Consider the following 19,351-nt stretch of genomic DNA (forward strand, 5'->3'; position numbering starts at 1 on the left):
GGACAAATCAGGCTCAACATTTTTACCACTTTATTTTTGACAAAGAAGCATCTTTGAAGTAGTGACAACGGCATTTTACAGAGGTGAATCACACTGTTGGAGAAACTGGAGAGAAACAAACGGAGCTAAATGAGTAAAATAAGATATTCTTTTAAAAACAAATGCACTTGTGGTATTATGCTCATATAAACCTTTACAGTATCTCAGTGGGTCCAATCACATGACCTCAACAATCCAACCCAGTCCCGTTTCTAGAGGTTATTGATACTGCACAATTATGTGATTATTTGCAGTTATTGGGTTATTATGATCATGTCAAGTGTTGAAAAATCTCCTTTCCAGCTTCAAATGTTTGGCTTGAGTCATCGTTCGCCTCAGCAGTCAAAACCCGTTTCCCAAAACCCGGGGGTGAAGGACCAGGATTTCCTCGCAGGTCTGGCAGCAGCAAACAACCGGACACACCTGAAATTTCATCCCGGAACGTTGTGCTTCATCTCTTCTCTCCTCCGTCACTGTGATCCCACCCCATAAGCAGAGTGATTCCAAAATCCAGAGCATCAGTCCCATTTTCCCTCCTCTTAAAGCAAATGTGTAAACAGCTTAGAAAAGACAGAAACACAGCCGGCGAGAAAATTATCCAAAGCATTCCTTTCCAGAGCGCTGTATTTCTTTCATCTTCACTCCTCTGCAGTGCAAAAAAAATACAAGGGAAAAAAAAACAATAAATAGACTTCTTCTATTATATATTTCCGCGTTTAAGTATGTACATATTTTGTAATTTTGTCTCTACATGAGCACGCAGCTCTTGGCCCGGCCCTTTCTCATGGCCGGGGCTTGGTCCATTTGCTCAGTCCGGCCGGGCAGAGGCGGCAAGGGAAGCTGCGAGACCCTCTTCAGGCCCCTGCGGGAGCTGCTGCGCTTCAGCTGCGGCCGCCGCACCGACGCCACCGTGGTGACGTGGAAAACATCCCGAACGCTGTTCTCCGAGACCTTGGAGGTGCACTCTACGTAGGCCACCGCCCCGATCTGTCGCGCTATCGTGGTGCCCTGGAACACGGCGACAGCAGAAGGGTGGTTAGCAGGTTGGAAAACTACGTGTTCAACTCACACAAAACAAGAAAATCTTTGTTTTCTACTGAAATCTGTGACTGCGAAGTACATGTTGACTTCTCTCAGGTATAGCATGCTAGCAGACAAATTAATAATGTAGATCCTCCTCCCTCGGTGTGCGCTACCTTAGCGTGAAGCCCTCTGACATGGATTTGCTCCCGCGTAATCCTGCTCTGCACCCGCTTAATTAGGGATGCGGTTTGTTTGCTCGAGATCAGGCCGGACAAATTTAATGTCAAAGCGCCGTCTTCGGCTCTAATTTCATCTCAAGACTTTAAACCCGCATTAATGCAGGATCGACGCTTGGAAAGGTTGCGACGGCTAAGAGAGACATGCGATTTACAAGAGGCTGAAGCACGTGCGCTCCAGCACAGAGCTGCGTTGTCTGATTTTAATCACGGCCGTGCGTTGAGCAGTAATAAAAGCAGAAAAGGAGTCCTCATTAGATGGAACGCCAGATTTAGAGCGAGAGAATGCTGTGATGTGTAGGACGGGATATGAGGCAGATTACTGCGGATACGTCCGGAGTTCACCTGGTGGTCACTCCCACCAGAGGCTGTGTCGGAATTCCATTTAAGATCAGCAACAGGATAACAGCACAGGCTGTTGGATTAGAGCACCGGAGGGTTGTTGTGCCCGGTGACTTTTATTTTATTGGCATGTTTAGCAGGACTAACAGCTGTTGCCTCTGATGAAAACTGAGTAGAAGCAGGAGAACAACAGTTAAACGTATATCTGCCCCCCCTGTTTCACATTAGTGCTCCTTGCTCCTGCGGGCCAGTTGCTCTGTGTTTGCTTTTTTTTTTACATTATTAAAAGCTGAATGCTTTTAACCTCTGGGGCGCACCGTAAAAAAAAGACGGGGGGGCTTTGTTCTGAAGGCTTTCCTGTGGTGGATACGAAGCGCTTTCCCAGTATGTTCAACACCGACCAGCACGAAACGAATCCACTAAAAGCGTATTAAAATTCAGAGTTTTACAGAGCGGTTTATCATTCCCTCCTGCGTCTCCTCACCCCCCCAGGGCCAAAGGTCATGGCTGCGGACTTTAGAAGGGCTTCCTCATTTATCAATGTCCGTTTATCCTCCTTATCTTGCATTTTGGCGTGAAGGAATATACAAATGTGCATGGATTTTACATTCCTGAGAAAATCCCATAAATCACATTAGACGCCCGTGCGCGGCTCTCTTCTATCGCCATCAGCAACCTTGTAGCACTTGTCAACAAAGCTGCTGTCAAAAACCGACGCTGGCGAATCTTCCTCAAGGGATCTTTCCCAGCTTTGATTCTGCAGAGGCTGTTTGTGCCGCACACGTCTCCTGTCACGCTCGCTTTTTCGTGGGATTTCATCAAGTAGGCAACGCCGCTGCTGATCCAAGATGGAAAATATTGTGTGTAATCATTGTGGCGCTTTGTAGTCTCCTGCCACCCACATCCATTGTGGGGAAATTGCCATTCTTCTCTTGAAGCCACTTCTCCGTTTTCCACTCAAATATCTGTGATTCTCACCTGCTCGTGGGTAACGGGGATGAGACGCTGTTTGGAGAGTTCCCTCAGGGTGTTTACGTCCGTCCTCATGTCCAGCTTACAGCCCACCAGCACCACTTTGGCGTTGGGACAGAACTCCTGAGTCTCTCCTTGCCACTGTGGAAACACGAGAACAGTGTTGTGTCACTAATTAGCAGATGATGAAAGTACGTATGTGTTTTAACGTCGCCAGTGCGAGACTGGCTATTTATGCTAAGGTAAAGGAACAGACATCAAGCAAAAGGGTGCGAATCAATCTTTTATGCACCAGGGTTTGCTCCACTGACACGGGTGGCCCCAGTCACCTCTGATCCTGTGGTGATACCTTATGGTTGAATGTTCCACCTGTATTCATGGTTCAAGTCTTCTGTGTACCCCGAGTGTTGTCCACGCTCCCCTCTGCACGCCTCCTCTGACAGATCAATTCCAGGTTGTGTACCGAAAAGGTTGAGCGTTGTTTTAAAAGTGGCACTGGTTTTTAAAATGTCACTCGGTCACGCCAACACAGCCGACATCGTCTCTGAGATGCCGCCGCTGAACGGTCGCTCCACATGGATGTCGGGGTGTTGAAAACACGCTTCGACCTTTCAAGCTCGTGTCTGTTCTGTCAGCACCATCCAATCAAAAGCTTCGGTTGCCCCCCCCCCCTCGATGTCACCCAGGGGCCTTTCTGAGCTGCTTGTTTCCAGAGGTCAGCGCTCTAATTTAGCTCAGAGGTTGTGCCATCCGTTTTAAAGGTGCACCCAAGTTTCATAGATTACAGGGTCATTCCCAAGGTCGGGGGGGTCACACTAGTCCCCTACACAGGGACTTATGGGAAAATCCAAAGCTTGACAGCAGCTCTGCTGCCCGCTGTTGATGGCTGTGAGACATTTGTGGGTTATAAAGGGTGCGTTGGGGTCCGTAGGGACATTTTAGCAGCTCCGTTCAGATCATCAACACACCAGCAGAGAGACCCACAAGGAGCTGCTCAGGCTCAGGCCTGCATCTCACCCATGAGGCTGGGTGGCTCTACATGCCTTCTGGGTACGACCACATTTGTGACCACAATCGGGCTCCCCCTGCACGGCACAACTCCCCAGTTCACTATCCCGACAATAAACTCCACAACACCGCTTTTACTGAGCAGCTTTTCTGCTCCAAAAGCCTTTTCAAGACTCTGAAGCTCCCACAAACTGAATGAAATTATACACCTCACATTCTTCTGGGAGACACTCTGCAGATTCGGACGCTCCATTCCTCTGAGCGACCAGGGTCAAATATCCATGGGCCTTTTAATGAGATAAAGGAACAGGATTTTCTGACCCCTGTCACCATTTGTTCTGTCACTGGACTGTGAAAGAGCCAGCTGCCCAGCACAGACGTCCGAGTCAGCAAAAGATGCTGATCGGGACAAAAAAAACATCTTCCAGCGTCGCAGCAGAATTTAAATGCTGCCGCGTGCAAAGAGAAATCAAATCAAACCAAAAACTTACCTTCTTTATGACGCTGTCCAGAGTCTCTGGGCGGCTGATATCAAAACAGATGAGAACAGCATCAGAATCGGGGTACGCCAGCGGCCTCACGTTGTCGTAGTAAGAGGAACCTGTTGACAACAATCACAAGAACCGGGGTTGAGCTGTCTTCTCCAAAATTCCAGTGTCTGTTTTTAGCATCACCCAGCCACACTCCATCTTCTGTCCAACCTGGCACTTGTTGGACGATGCTAAAACCTGATGTGAAGGTCATTAAAAACGATGTGATCATCAACTGATGATGGAAACAAAGTGGACATCTCCATGAACGATTCTTAGGCTTTTACAATCTCCCTTTGCTTTAAGAGTAGGAAGCAGATATGCTCCGAGGAAGTTATTATCTTCTTGAAATGCCAGCAGAAAGGCCACACTAAAGGTTGAACTCCTTAATTCTCACGCCTCCTCCCTCTTTCTATCTCTCTCATAAATGGCCCTCTTTTTTAAACACTCTTCCTTCGTCTTCCCTGTGTAGGACCAGCGCCTCTCTCCACACTCACTTCTCATTTCTGCCCCCGATCACATCTGAAGATGGACGGGGCCTCTCGGCTTTCACAGGCCACTCAGTTACACAGGTCCCGTCCCCCTACAGCTCTCATTAAGAGGCTTATAAAAATAACTCAGCTTTTCTGGGAACGGAGATGGGGCTGCAAATGTGGGTGCTTCTTTGGCGGAGCTGGTACTGACTTCAGTTCAGAGGTTTTATTAACAGTTAGACCCAGACATGCACCAAAGAAACCGTAAACATGCCAACAGCCATTATAACAGTCAATACCTGACACCTTGGATGTCACACAAACAAGATGATAATAAATGTGGATGTTTAGGTGTACAACTGCTGCACCCAGCAGGGTTTCAGCATGGGGGCACCGCTGCATGTCTTTGTGAGGTGGATTAAATGGAGTCTGCTGCTTCAGTGTGTTTGACAATGACTGTGTTCCCTTTGTTAACCGTGGAATGGGGCCGTAACAATAGATGTATGTGGCATGTTGGCAGCGTGACCTGGAGCCTTTTCCTGCCTGTGGGTGCAACAGGCTGCGTACTGAACACCCATGTTTTGATCCTCTTTCTCACCAAAATGGACCCGCCCCGGTGCCCCGATCATTTCTCAAATATTGGGAACAACAATTGTGATCAAACCACTTTTTCTTCTATTACGACAGCAGTATAACCTTTAAAAAACCTGTACGGCTACAGTTCTGCCTCCTGCTGTTCAGGAGGGTTTGACGTGTAATCCCACAGAGAGTTGGCCCTTATACCAAGAATCCTCATGGACCCAGACAAGGATATGATTTAAGCGTCTGCTGTGATTTTGCAGTTTGCTCCATCTCATGAATGAGTTGAAGGATTTTTGACCTTTACAGCAGTTGGCATAGGACACATGAAGTTTTTTTTTTCTGCCTTCAAATTCAACTTTCAAGCTGGGATCAGGTAGGAAATAGAATGGTGGAACCTTTGTGGAAGCTAGTATAGCTCCACTCAGCTTGTACCTCAGTGCTGCTGCGCTGAACTGGGGTTTACAGTGAAATCGCACAGCATGCGGCGGCGGAGGGGAAGAATATAATGACTGATGCTGTCGCGGGAACAAGGTGGCGACGCGCGTGCTCAGGACACCAGCAAATGGAGGATTAAAGTGTATTCCAAGAAAGACGGGGCTTGACATCAGACGTAATTAGAGGCCATCGAGGTCAATTTCCGATCCCACTGATCAAAATGATTGACAGGTTCTGATTCTGTGAGCGAAAGGGAAGCTGGCTCAGCACTTCTGCAAGAGACTGCTGAATCGAGGAGAAGGCGGGGTGCCACGTTTGAAATAAGCCGGGCAGGCATGAATAAAAGCCAATCGCCGGAACAAGCGCCAACATCACAAGGACAAGTGAAAAGGAGCTTGGAGAAGTACCTCACCTCCAGCAAAGACACATGAGCAGAGATAAAAGAGGAGGGAGGAAGAGGAAAAGAGGTGTTGGGGCTGGAATCAAAGCACTGGACAAGTTAAATAGAGAGCTATGAGCGCACTGGACTGGACTATTGGTGGAGGTGGCCTGCCCCATTCACTGTGAGGTGGAACAAAAGGTCAATTGAATTTTAGCCACAGGCAGGATGAAATGGATTAGGCCATCACGCCTGGCAAGGAGTGGGACCCTACCAGGCCGTGCCAAGGATGCATAAAACACCCCTCTCTCAAGAGCAGCTCCTTCCTTAGGCATTAGCATTAGCCTCATTTAGCACTGCTGATCTCACACAGTGGAAAATGACTATCTGTCTTTCTTTCCAGGGGGATAATTAAGCTGAGGAGGAGGCTCCGCGGTGCAGAGGTGACAGAGGTGGGCGGGAGGAGTCTGTCGCCAGCTGTCAGTCGAGCTCCATCCAAGGCCAGAAATATCCCAGAGGATGTGAAGGCATACAGAAACTTAGTCAAGCGCTAATGTACATTAATAAGACTGGCGTATTTGCGGTATGATTTCATCCGTGCCTCCTGTCCCCTGACACTTGCATAACCCCACAGGGGAAATCTGCCGGACTGGACAGCTTTCTGCTCGTTCATTCAAAACTTGTTCTGCAGGAACTACACGTTTGCAGCCGCCCAAGCTCAGTGTGCAACGAGTCTCGGCGGACTTATCTGAACTTTGCAGCACCGCAGAGTCTTCGGTTTTCGACTGTACGGTAAACGTAGCAAGTAAGCCAACAATTCTGAGCGAGGGAAGCAAAGCCTTTGACTCTCTGGCGGGTTTATCTGCACACAGACACAACAGCCGCCTCATTAAATCCGATAAAAAAAAAATATGGATGTTGCCACTGGTCACCGTAGCAGCCAAAACACGTGATCATTTCTGTGTCACATAAACTTGTGACACTGCTGTTCAACATCACAATCCTTTCTTCCCCCCTCCTGCAGCTGTTTAATTTTTCAGATCCACCTCTTAAGCAAAGGCGAAACATTTCAAGTTGTGTTGGCCAGAGTATCATAGCAACCTGAATGGATGCAAATGGCTTCATTATCCTGAAAGGAAGTGAGCAAAAGAACGAGGCGGGTTGTGGAGGCTAATGACTGGCGCGATTCAAAGGCGGGTGAGTGCTGCGCATCACTCTTTTGGACGTGGAGCAGACATTCTGCTGAAGGTCTGAGCTGCTTCCCCCTCTAAAGTTACTTTAACCTAATGTAACACTTGAATGATCAGGACATTTTTACTCTCTTTTTTTCCACAGTCAGGATCAAACACATTAGATTTTGTATGGAGCTACTGACTTAGCGAGATGTGAGCTCACATGGAAAATGACCTGTGAGATTGGAAGAAAATGACTTTGCTTCATATGGCAGCACATCAACTGGATCATAACCGCCTGTGTTCCAGAAAGTTATGATCCTTTTCATTTCTACATTATAATTCAGGCTATTGGCTGTGTTTGTGTCAGAGCGGTCACACAATCATTTGCTTTTTAGGGAGACCTTAATGCAGCTGAGCATATAAAACGATATAAGAACTCTTTGACCCAGACTTTTCTATATTGCATCCAGCACATATTAAATGTGTGTGAGTATGGTGGGGAAATAGCAGATCAAAGGCTTTAAAATGACACATTTGGCATCCTGTTTACACATGAGTTCAGGACTAAAGTACAACCTAAGGGGAACTACGCCATCATCACAGAGACCTCATTCGGGGGTGGTCTGAGCCACCTACTCTGCAATTTAGGAACGAGCAGCAGCAGCAACAGGAAAAAAAAAGTGGAGATTAGCACAAATCAGCCTGCTTTAACTGACAGTGCCTCTGCAAATGAAACACACGCAAAGACTGTGTTGATCTGTAAATGAGACAATTGTGTCAAGGTTCCAAAAGCATTAGCACTCAGCCGGGACAGCGGATGTGACACTGGGTTAAATAGCCATTAACCTTCCGTGTCTGCAGCCCTCACATGGGGGATATCGATCAAACCCGTGCACGGTCCCTCTGGAGGAAGAGCAGCCTTTGAAGGGCACCGAGCACCTTCCTGCGCTCGACCACGCTGAGCTCTGCCGTGGAGGCGTGAACGCCTGTGTCTGGGGTTGAATGGCAGGTTGAAAAGCACGGATGGCCGCAGGGGTGACGGTGGAGAGCAGGGACAGAGCAGCATTCCGCTCTGCGCCGCGCCTGCCCCGGGTGTCTGAAGCACCGTGTCCACATTCCACCGGAGATATAAGTAGAACCGTGCATTTCATCTCTGCCGCTTTGATCTGGCTGGCTGTCTGAGACTCGGGTTCCCGCTTTGCTTTGCTTCATCCGTTGCTTACTTCCTCTGTCAGTCTAGATCCTCCCTTTTTACATACAAGAACATCTCTGCTTTCTCTCAAAGTCTCTTCCGATGTGGTGTGGCGGCGCACATGGCGGTCTTAATTCCTTCAGAGTGTCTTTAGATGCTACGACACAAACACATCAGTGTTGGTTTAAGTGAGGAAGTCAAGTAGCTGTGAATGGCTGGCGGCTGCATGAAAACAACACACGGAGAACATGATTCATCCCTTTCTTCGCGCTCTGTTTGTCACACCAGAACCATTGAGCGTCTTCAAGGCTGCAGCGGCAGATTGTTTGAACAAAATCAAAATAACGGCGTCTGAAGAACACGCGCGCAGAGCCAGCGCGGAGCGCCAGATGCTAACTTGAAGATTGTTTATTCTTTGCAGACGCTTCTTTGCCGCTGGAACCAATCAATCTGATAGTCCTCTAACAGCAACACTTGTGGATTTATTTGTTTCTCTTTGGTTGCTGTTGAGCATGTAATAGCAGAAAACCTCCAGGAGGATATTTGCAATGTTTTCAGCCCTTTGGAGTTTGGATTGTTTCGGTTTTTTGTTTTTTTTAACGGCTGGTTTGTCTGTCACGAGAGTTCACTACTTAACAGAGTCAATTAGAGTCAATATTCTGTGGCGCCCTTCTGAAAGACATTTGATAATTATGCAGGTTTTTAACATTTGTTTCAGCATCAAGGGTCAATTCTGGAGATATGTGAGGTTTCTGGCACTCATTAATTTCTTCCAACATGTCAACCTTATAAAAAGACCCTTGAACATTCAGAAAAGAGCCTGTTCTGCCGATGCCTGCTCTAAGTCCTCGTCCAATCATCTGCCATGCCGCAACGTATCCCTCTCTCAAAACCCCCCCTTTGCTATCAAATCCATCTTTAGCTTGTAACAAGAGACGGCACCTCTCCTTAATTTGCTCCATTTCTCAGTCACCCACACTCTCCCGTCAAAGTTTTTACCCCCGACTCGAAGACTTTCATTAAAAGTTGTAATAACACCAACTCTGGCATGTGTGTGTCAGCAGTCTGGCACGAGACACGAATATTCAGACAGCAGCTACACTCGCATAACAAAAAAAAAAAGCTCGGTTGAGGAAAAAGGACACCCTCTGGTCCTTCAGCTCATCTGTCTCATCCAACCAAATGCATCACAACCGTGGTGCTTTCCATCCACAAGCACACTCTGCCCCCATCCCCGAGGGGCGACACGCCATGCCACGGCTCCACATGCACCAGAAGCAGAAGAGACGACGAGCACCTCGAGTCCCCTTTATAAATAAAGTCATCCATAAATTATGGGATCTGTCGAGTGTGTATGTGCAGGGGTTTTGGTGACGAGGGAGTTGAAGGACGGAGGTGAACGGTGGCCCCTCACCCAGTATCCTCTTACGCTTGGATAGGTTGCAGACAGATATTAAGAGGGTTTGGGTCCTGAGGGCCGCGCTGGCTTAGGGAACCGCTGAACGAGTCACTCTGGCCGTTTGAAGTGGACTGATCAAAGCTGGAACTGCACTGGGTTCTGCTGCACGGTTCCAAAGTGGGTTCCTTGTCTGACTGGGGCTTTCATTGCTGCTGCTGAATAGGAACAAATGCCTAATTCACTGCCACAGCACATTAGTTTGTCTCTTTGCTCGTTAAAAGTCATTTTAACAGTGCGGCAGTAATATAATGCATTACTGATCTCACAAACATTGAAGCTGACAGTGATATTCCTCCTGTTTTGCATAAAACTACATCACAGATGAACATCTCTGCTTAGTTTAAAGAAAAACCATTACATTAGAATATTTGTGCTTCACTATATGGCTGGAGTTAAAGAGCAGGGAGAGCTGAATGCTTTGGGAAATGAAAGTGTTCATACAGGGAAGACACCGCCATATGCCTTTTAGGTTGTTTAGGTATTGTAAGGCCAATTATTATTCAAGTACGGATGTTTCCAGTTCGTCCGGTCAAGTCTTTAGATCTTTGAAGTGGCTCCATTAAGGATCAATAACTTCCTACTGCTGTCTACCACATCATGGATCACGTTACTTCAGGTCAATAAAAGCTTAAGTCACGCAAATAAAAGCTTAGTCTCTGCACGCACGCATCAGACCCAAGTGCTTCCTCGTGTCTGCTGCAGCATTATTTCTATGTATCATAGAAGAAGAGTGATGCAGCCACGTAAAACGGACACACTTAGCGTTTCTGCATCTGTGCCAACAAACAGCGCAGTGGGTCAGGCCCCCAGGATGCCACAGATGAACCTCGCTCACAACACAAAGCCTTGCACGGTGGGGGCTGGAAATGCACAGATGTCACCTTCTCCCCTCCTCCTGCCTCCGTTTCATTCAGTCGTGCAGCTCCTATAACGTGCACTAAGAGACTAAGAGACACAGACACACACCACACATCGCACCCCCTCAATCTGTTTGTCCAGTGGTCAAAGCAACTGCTGCACTTTCTGGCATCACATTGTGGACCCCCCCCCCACTCCTTCCCGAGTTATGCTCCGGGTCAGCTGAGAAACAATGAAAGAGGTCAAGGGTCAGTGTTGGAACACACACACCTACCCGCTCAATGTTGCACATGACCAAGCATGCGCGCACAAGCACGTCCCCCTCTGTCGGAGGAGTAAAACGTCATAAAAGACCCCTTTTTCTTTTCAGTCTTTATAAGCTGTGAGTATAATTCCGGTGACTCAGGGTCTCATAGAGGCATTTTCCTTTAATTTCATCTAAGTTGTAGCTCCAAGGTTCAATCTTCAATCTCAAATCGCCCCTTTTAAATGCCACAGCCCACTGTGGCCGATATGAACGTCATAAATCAGACTGGAGAAAACAAAAATGTCATTATTGCATCTTATTCTTCACATTCCTGTCAGTTTTTCTACTCCCTACATTTATTTTATCATTTTACATGCTGGCCATTATAACAAAAAGGCCACATAATGGAAAAGATTCCTCCTGCCTGGTTCAGGTTGGTTCCATTGGTAGCTGAAAGCTTGATGCAGCCTATCAGCAGCGTGCAGAGCTGTCCAGCAGCAGACCTGCCATGTAAGCAGATTACACACTCTTGCCTGGCGCTCGGTGTTAAGGTGACAGCGCACGAGAGCTCAGAAGTGCAGAGGGAATAGTGGCACTTTGCTCTGGGATCTCTGTGAGAATTTTACGGGGTGCAAAGAGAAGCTTGTTAGTTAATTGAGAAGGGAGGTAACGTCCTGTGTTGCCGTGCTTGATTAACAGGTTGGATAATATGGAGGAACGTGATGCAACAAAATGGGTCAACGAGACAGGAACAAATAACCAGAGCAGGGAGGAGGCTCTCTCACAGCTACTGTTAACGCTCGTTCAGAGAGGTCCCCTTCAGCTGGTTGACCCTGTGTGTTATATCCTAATAATATGATTCATGGAGGACTGAGCTGCGAGGAGTGGGCACAGCTGCTCGCTTGCTGGAGAATCGAGGCTTCCAGCCCAGCAGCAGGACTGTCAGCTGCCCTCCGGAGCGTCCGTAATGTCACATAAACCCACGCTTACACTGAGTTTGTCATGAAGCTTGGCACTGCACGAAAGAAACCCTCATTCTAGAGCAGTTGCAGATTATGACCAGAATGGGCCGCAGAAAATGGCGGCAATCGATCTGGTGAATAATGCGAGTGTTTATTTATTGTGTTATTTCCGTCATAAGAGGTGTGGTCATTTCATATGGTGCTGATTTTTACTGCTATTTAATACTCTTGTTAGATTAGGTGCAACATTTAATACTCATTTTGGGTTTTATGTTTGTAGGCTGACTGCGAAAGTCATCAGCTCCAAATCTAATAGAGGAAATATTATAATATGGTGAGTCCAAGGGAGATGTATAGACGGCACAGCCACGTCAGGGGGCTTTACGGTTTTTATTCTAATAAATGTAAAACTGGCTCCAGCTACTAACTGCTGTGCCCGAGGTTGTTTGATTCAGGTTCATCCCAAACTGAGAGACGATGGGTGGGAAGGAGGTGAGAAAGATGTCGTGGCTCAGCCAGAGCAGAATTCCCTCGCAGAAACACCGTCAGGAATTCCGCCGACTGCCGATTTTACAGAAACGGGTGGGCGTGTTTGTTTCCAGTCAGCTAGTACAGCATTCAGAAATCAAACAATGACAACAAAGTAGAACTTGGTTAAGCACACACTTGAGCCACTGGGAGGGAACATTAAAAGCAGATTAGAGTGTGAGCTGTCTTTCCAAAGAACACGTCAGACCTGACATGCCTGTTTCTGTGTCACCGCTGTGCCCTGTGACTTCCGCAGGCAAGTGAAGGTTCATAGAGATGATTTCAATTCACTGAAGTTTGAACGTTTAAGCCTTCAAAGCTGCATCATTGTCAACTTCACTGAACGAAAGGTAGCAGCAGCCTGAGAAGGGACAGGACGGAGGTGAAACACTGACTTTTTACATTAGGGAAATAATCCAGTGGAGGGCTGGAAAGCACTTGCCTCCTCACGGATGAACAGTCGGGCTTTTCAGCCTCAATATAACCAACCACAGGAAGATTTCCTCACAATCGCAAGCAAAAAGAAAGAAAAAAACACTCAATCATTTCAGCAAATAAGAATAATCACTCCACTTCTCATGAGGAGAAACTGTGAGGAGATACGTTGAGCGTCTGTGTTTAATTACGAAGGAACATTTTGGGTGACAGAGTCGGCTTTGTTTACTCATTACTTGAAACTGTGGTGCAGCTGTTCTCCCCCCACTGTAGGAAGTGCCTTCCAGCCTGTTCTGCATCATCCAAACAGGTTTGGTTTGAGCAGTTATGGCCCTGGGCCGGGTAGACAAAAAACATTTAGGGCCAAGAGAGCGACCACGGAAAGGACGGTGGCAACAGCAACCCAGAGACTGATCCGTTTTATCGCTCACCATAATGGCGCTTGTGATCTTCATAAGTGGCACAAATTTCAGAGCTTCTCTCCAGTGAGGTTTTCTGGTTTCGTTCCAGCTCTGCGCTGTGGCCGTCACTTCCTCTCCACTAAAGTTTAATCAAGTGAAAAGTGTTGAGGAAGACTAAGCCCTCCAAACGTAGCGTGTTTTTACAGGCCTCTGAACGTTCTACTGGTCCAGCGCGCCGAGAATGTGAGTTTAAAGGGCATAAAGACACCAGGAATGCTGGGAAGTCGGTACTACAGAAGGGAGAGAGACAAACTGTGTGAACTGGGAGTGGTGGAACACACAAGCAGCGTCTTGTTAAAGACAAAACCAGTCAAAACACAAGCTGGCTTTGTCCTCAGACAGTGGCAATAAAAGAAAATCAAAATGTGGTTAACATTTAGGAGTCTCGCGTCTGTAGTTAAGAACATCCGGTTCCTCTAATGGAATCATCAATCAGGGAAATAGAATTTGAACATCAGGCACAAGAATCTCTCACATGGGTGAGAAGAATGTTCCACCTCCAGTCTTCGTGCCAGGCTTTACATAAGTTTGGGGGAAACCTGCTCCGTTGTGTTTAGGAAACACGAGCGCGCACATCTCCTATGGAGGGAACCTTCCCCAGCCACTCTTACCATATTGGGAAGAAAGGAAAGGTGCACCAGTGCCTCAGGCTGTGTTAAAAAAAAAAAACAGCAACGGGGCCCCTGAGTGCAGACAGTAGACACTAATGGCCCTCAGACACGTTATCACCAGGCCCCATTGACGTTTTGACTGCTGAAGAGCTCGGGGTGATATATAAGGACACAGGATGATGAAAAAGTATTTTTAAATTCCAATCGATGTCTTTCTGATTTATTTCCAGAGCTGAAAACTGAAGGAGAGAAAAGTGCAGCCGTATTGGGGAGTTTTCGCTCCTGGAACTTCTTTTAGGTCTAAATGTTCCTGAACATTTCCTGAAGGTTCCTCGGTTCCTCGGACAGAGAGAGAGCGAATCTTCCAAAGAGCTGACCAAGACCATCAGGACCTCCTTAACCCGGTTGTCACCCATCCTGCAGGAATCACCATTACTGAGACTGAACTCATTCATCACGGACGTCCACGCAACAACAAACGCTGCCAGCATTTTTAAATAGCAGCAGACATCCAGCCACTCTGGGGAACTGCGAACAAACAAGACACGAGCTGTTTAAAGGGTTTCGACTTGGACGGCGATCAATAGTCCTCAGCGAGCAGAACCAGCAGACAACGGTGGCGGAACATGGCCGCAATTAAAGGAAAGGCAATAGTTTATGTTGAGTTGAAGAAAGCAGCGAGGAAGAAAAATCAGAGGAAGAGCGGTGTTTAGAACGCAGGCGGAGGGCTGACTGATGCTGAATGTCGGGTGGACGCAAAAGGACCGGGTCAGACAGGACAAATGCCAAACTAAAGCTCATTTAAAACAAACGCTTCTGGTGAAACGCCGGCGTGTGCACGGCTGAGAGCCACCACTGCCGCTCCGACACGCCAGACATTACAAAGAGGGGGGAAATGGGAGGCTAAAGCAGGAAGACGGGATGAAGTAACAACAGAAGAGACTGAAGGAGGTAAACATGTTATTTTCTTCAGATGAAAGCTTTTAGCATCCGAGAGAGAGGCAATTATTTCCTTCGTGTTGGGAGAAAATGTGAACATCTCTGTTTGGTCTGAATCAGTGAATAATGCAAGGATGTCTGCACACACACACGCACACACACATACACACACACACACACACACACACACACACAGCAGGGCCCGAGGGTCGAGTGATGTCATGTTTGTTGTTGGGTGAACGGCTCCAGGCTGGAGATTAGAGCCTCACACAGCCGAAGGTGGTTTTGGGACTGAAAGACAACAGTTCCCACTGCATCATCAGGTTCTTACATCTATGAGATAAGTCATGGCCCTGGAGGTCTGTCCTCCACCCTCCACCCTCCACCCTCCACCACAACCCCTGATTTAGTCCTTGGGTCAGCCCAAGGATCAAGGAAAAACAACATTCTTTCTTGATTGACTGTGTGACATAAAGAAACGCTCCCATCAACTCTCCCAGAAAACAGTTTTGGCTTTGGGAATGTTTATGGTAAGAGGAGGAATTTCCCCCGGGAATATCGTACATTCAGCCTCCCTAGAGCCACATTGCCGGCCGGGCGGCCTTTGAGTGAGAGAGCGATGCGGATCTCAGCGGATCCGCGGAGCAGCGACAGACAAGACATCAAATCCACATGCTGCTCTGTTCCCAGACAACTTCACACTGAGCTCAGCTCCCGTTTTCCAAGTGTGCCAACGTTCGAAATCTGACATTTTGGTGCATAAAACCATCCGATAATACAGTTTATAATTACATCACTCAAGTCGTCTATTTAAAATGTGTAATTTAGCGATGGAAGTTGGGAAAACGACCGTATTTATCTCAACCGACAGAAAATGACGACATCACTCAACTCTAATGAGCACACTTTAGACATTTACTGCTCCCTTTAGGCACATCCCGTCTCAATTATCCACACCCGCAACCCTTTATCCCCCACCCCTCCCGGAGCCCGACAAAAGCCAAAGCATGGGAAGAGCCAGCCACACACGGAGGACAGCCCAGGAAGGAATGCAGACGCGGGCCCCGAGAGGCGAGGACAGGAGATGCTGAAGTCTAAACGAAATGGAAAGGCGTCCATCTGCAGAGGTCAAAGCGATCCGTCCCCTCGGGTGGAGCAGAAACAGCAGCAGTTTTTACCTGAGGTGTCCCACATGTTCAGCTCAATCCGATGCTTGTCGATCTCAAAACTGGCCGTGTAGTTTTCAAAGACGGTGGGCACGTAGTTCTGTAAATAAAGCATTTATTATTGATAATAATTGGCCAATTCAATTTCAATATTTTTGATTTTAAATGCCTGATGTTAAAGTCTTGGGGTTTATTGAGTTGCAAAGATGGTTAAAGAGCAAAATGTAAAACTATAACATGCCTTGTTTAAACATTTACCTGCTGAATCAAGTTTTTTATGCTGCTAAACGTATTTGCCACTGCGCTGAGTAGTTTAAATGAAATGTTTTAAAAAGAAAGGCAGACTTTGGACAGACTCACCTCTGGGTAACAGTCCTTGGCAAAAACGTGCAGAAGCGCCGTTTTCCCACACTGTGTGTCTCCGACCACCACGATCTTGCAGCGGCTCCCTGCACCGTCCATGGCTCGTCAAAGGTGGATTCCTGACGCGGAGGTGGACCGCATCCAGCGTCCAATCAAGACCCGGCAGAATGGGAGAAAAGCAGCCGTCACATGAGGTGCTGGAGCCGCCGGTGCTGCTGTGCTGCTGCTGTGCTGCTGCGCTCCTCGCAGCTCTGACACACTGACAGGCTGGACGGAGAACCAGACCGGGACGCGCACGGTCCTCCCTGGAAGCTGCTACTTTGGTTACTGGCCACGCCTTCCTGATGTTCCCATCACTCCACTGACTCACACTGGGGAACAACGCGACCGGTTCACGGTAAACTGACCGATCCTGTCGGGTGTGTTTCTTGGGATGGCGTGACAATAATAAAAAATGTCAGCGCCTCACTTGTTACTTTGGCATTACTTCATAGTGATACACAGTAATGTTGTGTATATTAACTAGTATACTGTTATCAATAACGATCCATCCATCATCAAATTAATTAAAAAATGTAAAAGTAATCATAAAACAATATCAATTCTAAAATATGTTAATTTTAGTACAGAATTTGTAAACTAAACCCGTTTTGTTTTTGGGGGGGATCTTTTTACCGTTCAATTAAGATGTATTTCCCGTTAAAACCAATGATGGGAGAGCAGCATAAATAGATCTACCCTTGATTAAGTGCCAGAATGTCCCTTTAATGGAGACAGGCGACGATAAAGGCAGCGCTCGCAGATAAAACAGCCCATCAAATTAAGTAGAGATTAATGCGCCGTCTTTATGTGCCTCCTCAACTTACCTTCGCCACACTTGATGGGACCTGGAGGTGTCCCACATTGGGGTTATTGGTTTTGTGTGTAAGATCATTAAATGACGGGGAGCCGTGCCAGCGCGCCGGGGTCAGGGTCTCTCCATAGGTCGACAGTGACACCTGCTGGAATCAGGAGGTAGTGCATGAAAACGAGGCTTACGCCACTCTCGATACAGAATTAACTGTAATTTTTAACATTTCATCTTAAACGGACCACAGACAATAGCAAGGAGGAGAATTTTACTATTGTGGTGAGCACATTACTCTTTAGTTTTGTCCTTTTTAGAGGTTGCTTCTGAAAAGGACGGTGAATTCTATATTTGAAAATCCAAGTATCTAATTTATAATTATCCTCAAATTAAATTCCATTTACATTTAAAAAATTGGGTTGGAACGTGTGACATGACTTAGATGAAGTCTGGGATTGTCTGGGAAAAGCAAAAATAGGGATAAACTTTTCCAACGAAGTCACTGTTATTTAACAGAGTGGCCAGTAGATGGCAGTAGAGGTGGCACATACTTGCGCGTGCAAATACGTGCACGCACAGGCTGTTGCCATATTTTCAGTACCTCTTTGGTTATCGTGATATATTCATGTCGAGAAGATTTAGAGATTCTCTTCTGTGGTCACCTCAGGTAAAATTAGACCCTGGCCGGTGCCAGGAGACGACAGGGGTCCAGTTAAGCAAAGGTTTTATCACAATTTCGATGCATTCTGTCATAACACAAAATAGTGATTTTATAAAATGTGCATCTTCACTTTTTAAGTAATCTCTGTCTCATCAGACTCCTAACGGAGCGTTTTAGTTTTGTGAATCATTACCAACCTCTGTGCTTAAGCAGCCAGGCTCTGTACTGTTAACAGTAAGGAGCTGGTTGAGTCTCTCAACATGGAGACATCAATAGATCTTACACCTGCTGCAGAAAATCCCGCAGGGGAGCCTGTGTGGGATTTTCATGAGCTTTCATTGCGCAAGATGGGCCATAAATCCCGGTATTTATTCTGGCGGAGACATCCTCAGAGGCGACTCAGACTCCCTGCAGACTCTATCTGCCACACAGAGTGGAGACACACTGTTTTATCCAGGCCAAATTACAGGGCTGAGCAACACCGCGCATCCACTAACCTACTTAGACAGCAGCTGCACCAGGTGTCCGAGTCTGCAGGTCTTAACACCTGTTCAGCTCAGATCCATTCGTCTAACGAACCCTCTTCATCAGAAAATGTGAAAATGTCTAGTTTTTTTCTGTCCAGATGGTGCTGTTGGAACACAGATCTGCTTGGCCATATATCGCCTGCGTCACAGTGGCGGATCAATAGCGCCTCCATCCATCCTATGTGGTCCAGCGCCTGCGGGATATCGATTGTTAACGTTGGCTGAGGGGCACTTTATGGCCACAAGGTGTCTCACCGCTTCTCCTGCATGCGGTCACATCCCTGAATGGACAATGGTCTTCACGGTACAAAACTCTGAATCATCCAATCAACAACTTAAATGAGCTCATGTATGCGCAGCGATTTCCGCTATTCTGCCACATTTTAAGCCTCAGGCGATCATTCTTGCGGGACAAGCTGATTTCCAATGCGGGGCAGAGAAGGAAAAAAAAACACGGCAGGACATCTCGTTTGTTAAAAAAGATTGCTGTGACCTCAAACTCTCATTTTTTTCTAGGCTGTCTGTGCAGGGAAGTTGCAACAATGAGGCATACGCAGCCCGAAGTTCCTGCAAATTCTACCGCAGAATAGAGAGGATAAACAGGCGTTTCCTCTGGCTCCCGTTACACACACCAGACAAGCAAGAACAAAATGAACAAAAACTCACCGTTGATTAAGTAGTTTATTATTAATGAATCCATGAATCCAGTAATTCAACACCTCTGTTTCTGTTGAGCGTGTTTATGATTTAGTAATTAACAGAAAAAAATTTTTAGGGTTTGCTTCTGCTTCGTTTGTCTTTTCTCCACAGAAACGACGTATTTTATTTCACAATCTGAATGTCAGCCTGCTGATGCACCATAGGTTGCTCCTATAGCCCTGCCCAGGCAGCCAAACCCCAC

General features: G+C 47.0%; 1 protein-coding gene and 1 long non-coding RNA gene across 2 annotated transcripts; one reads left to right on the top strand and one right to left on the bottom strand.

Annotated features, from left to right (window-relative positions):
* Positions 1–13: 13 nt before the first annotated feature.
* Positions 14–16,684, bottom strand: rnd2 (Rho family GTPase 2). The gene is made up of 6 exons (XM_029836522.1): positions 16,413–16,684; positions 16,065–16,152; positions 4,112–4,221; positions 2,619–2,753; positions 791–1,047; positions 14–685 (listed from the first exon to the last, which is right to left on the bottom strand). Exons 1-6 carry the CDS (start codon positions 16,512–16,514, stop codon positions 634–636), a joined length of 744 nt encoding a protein of 247 aa, XP_029692382.1. The 5' UTR covers positions 16,515–16,684; the 3' UTR covers positions 14–633.
* LOC115249916 (uncharacterized) lies at positions 16,685–19,210 on the top strand. Its single transcript, XR_003888525.1, has 3 exons — positions 16,685–16,812; positions 18,549–18,754; positions 18,967–19,210. It is a non-coding gene; the product is annotated as an uncharacterized lncRNA (long non-coding RNA).
* Positions 19,211–19,351: the final 141 nt, after the last annotated feature.

Source organism: Takifugu rubripes, chromosome 5 (genome assembly GCF_901000725.2).
Source record: "Takifugu rubripes chromosome 5, fTakRub1.2, whole genome shotgun sequence".
In the NCBI taxonomy this organism is placed as follows: Eukaryota; Metazoa; Chordata; class Actinopteri; order Tetraodontiformes; family Tetraodontidae; genus Takifugu; species Takifugu rubripes.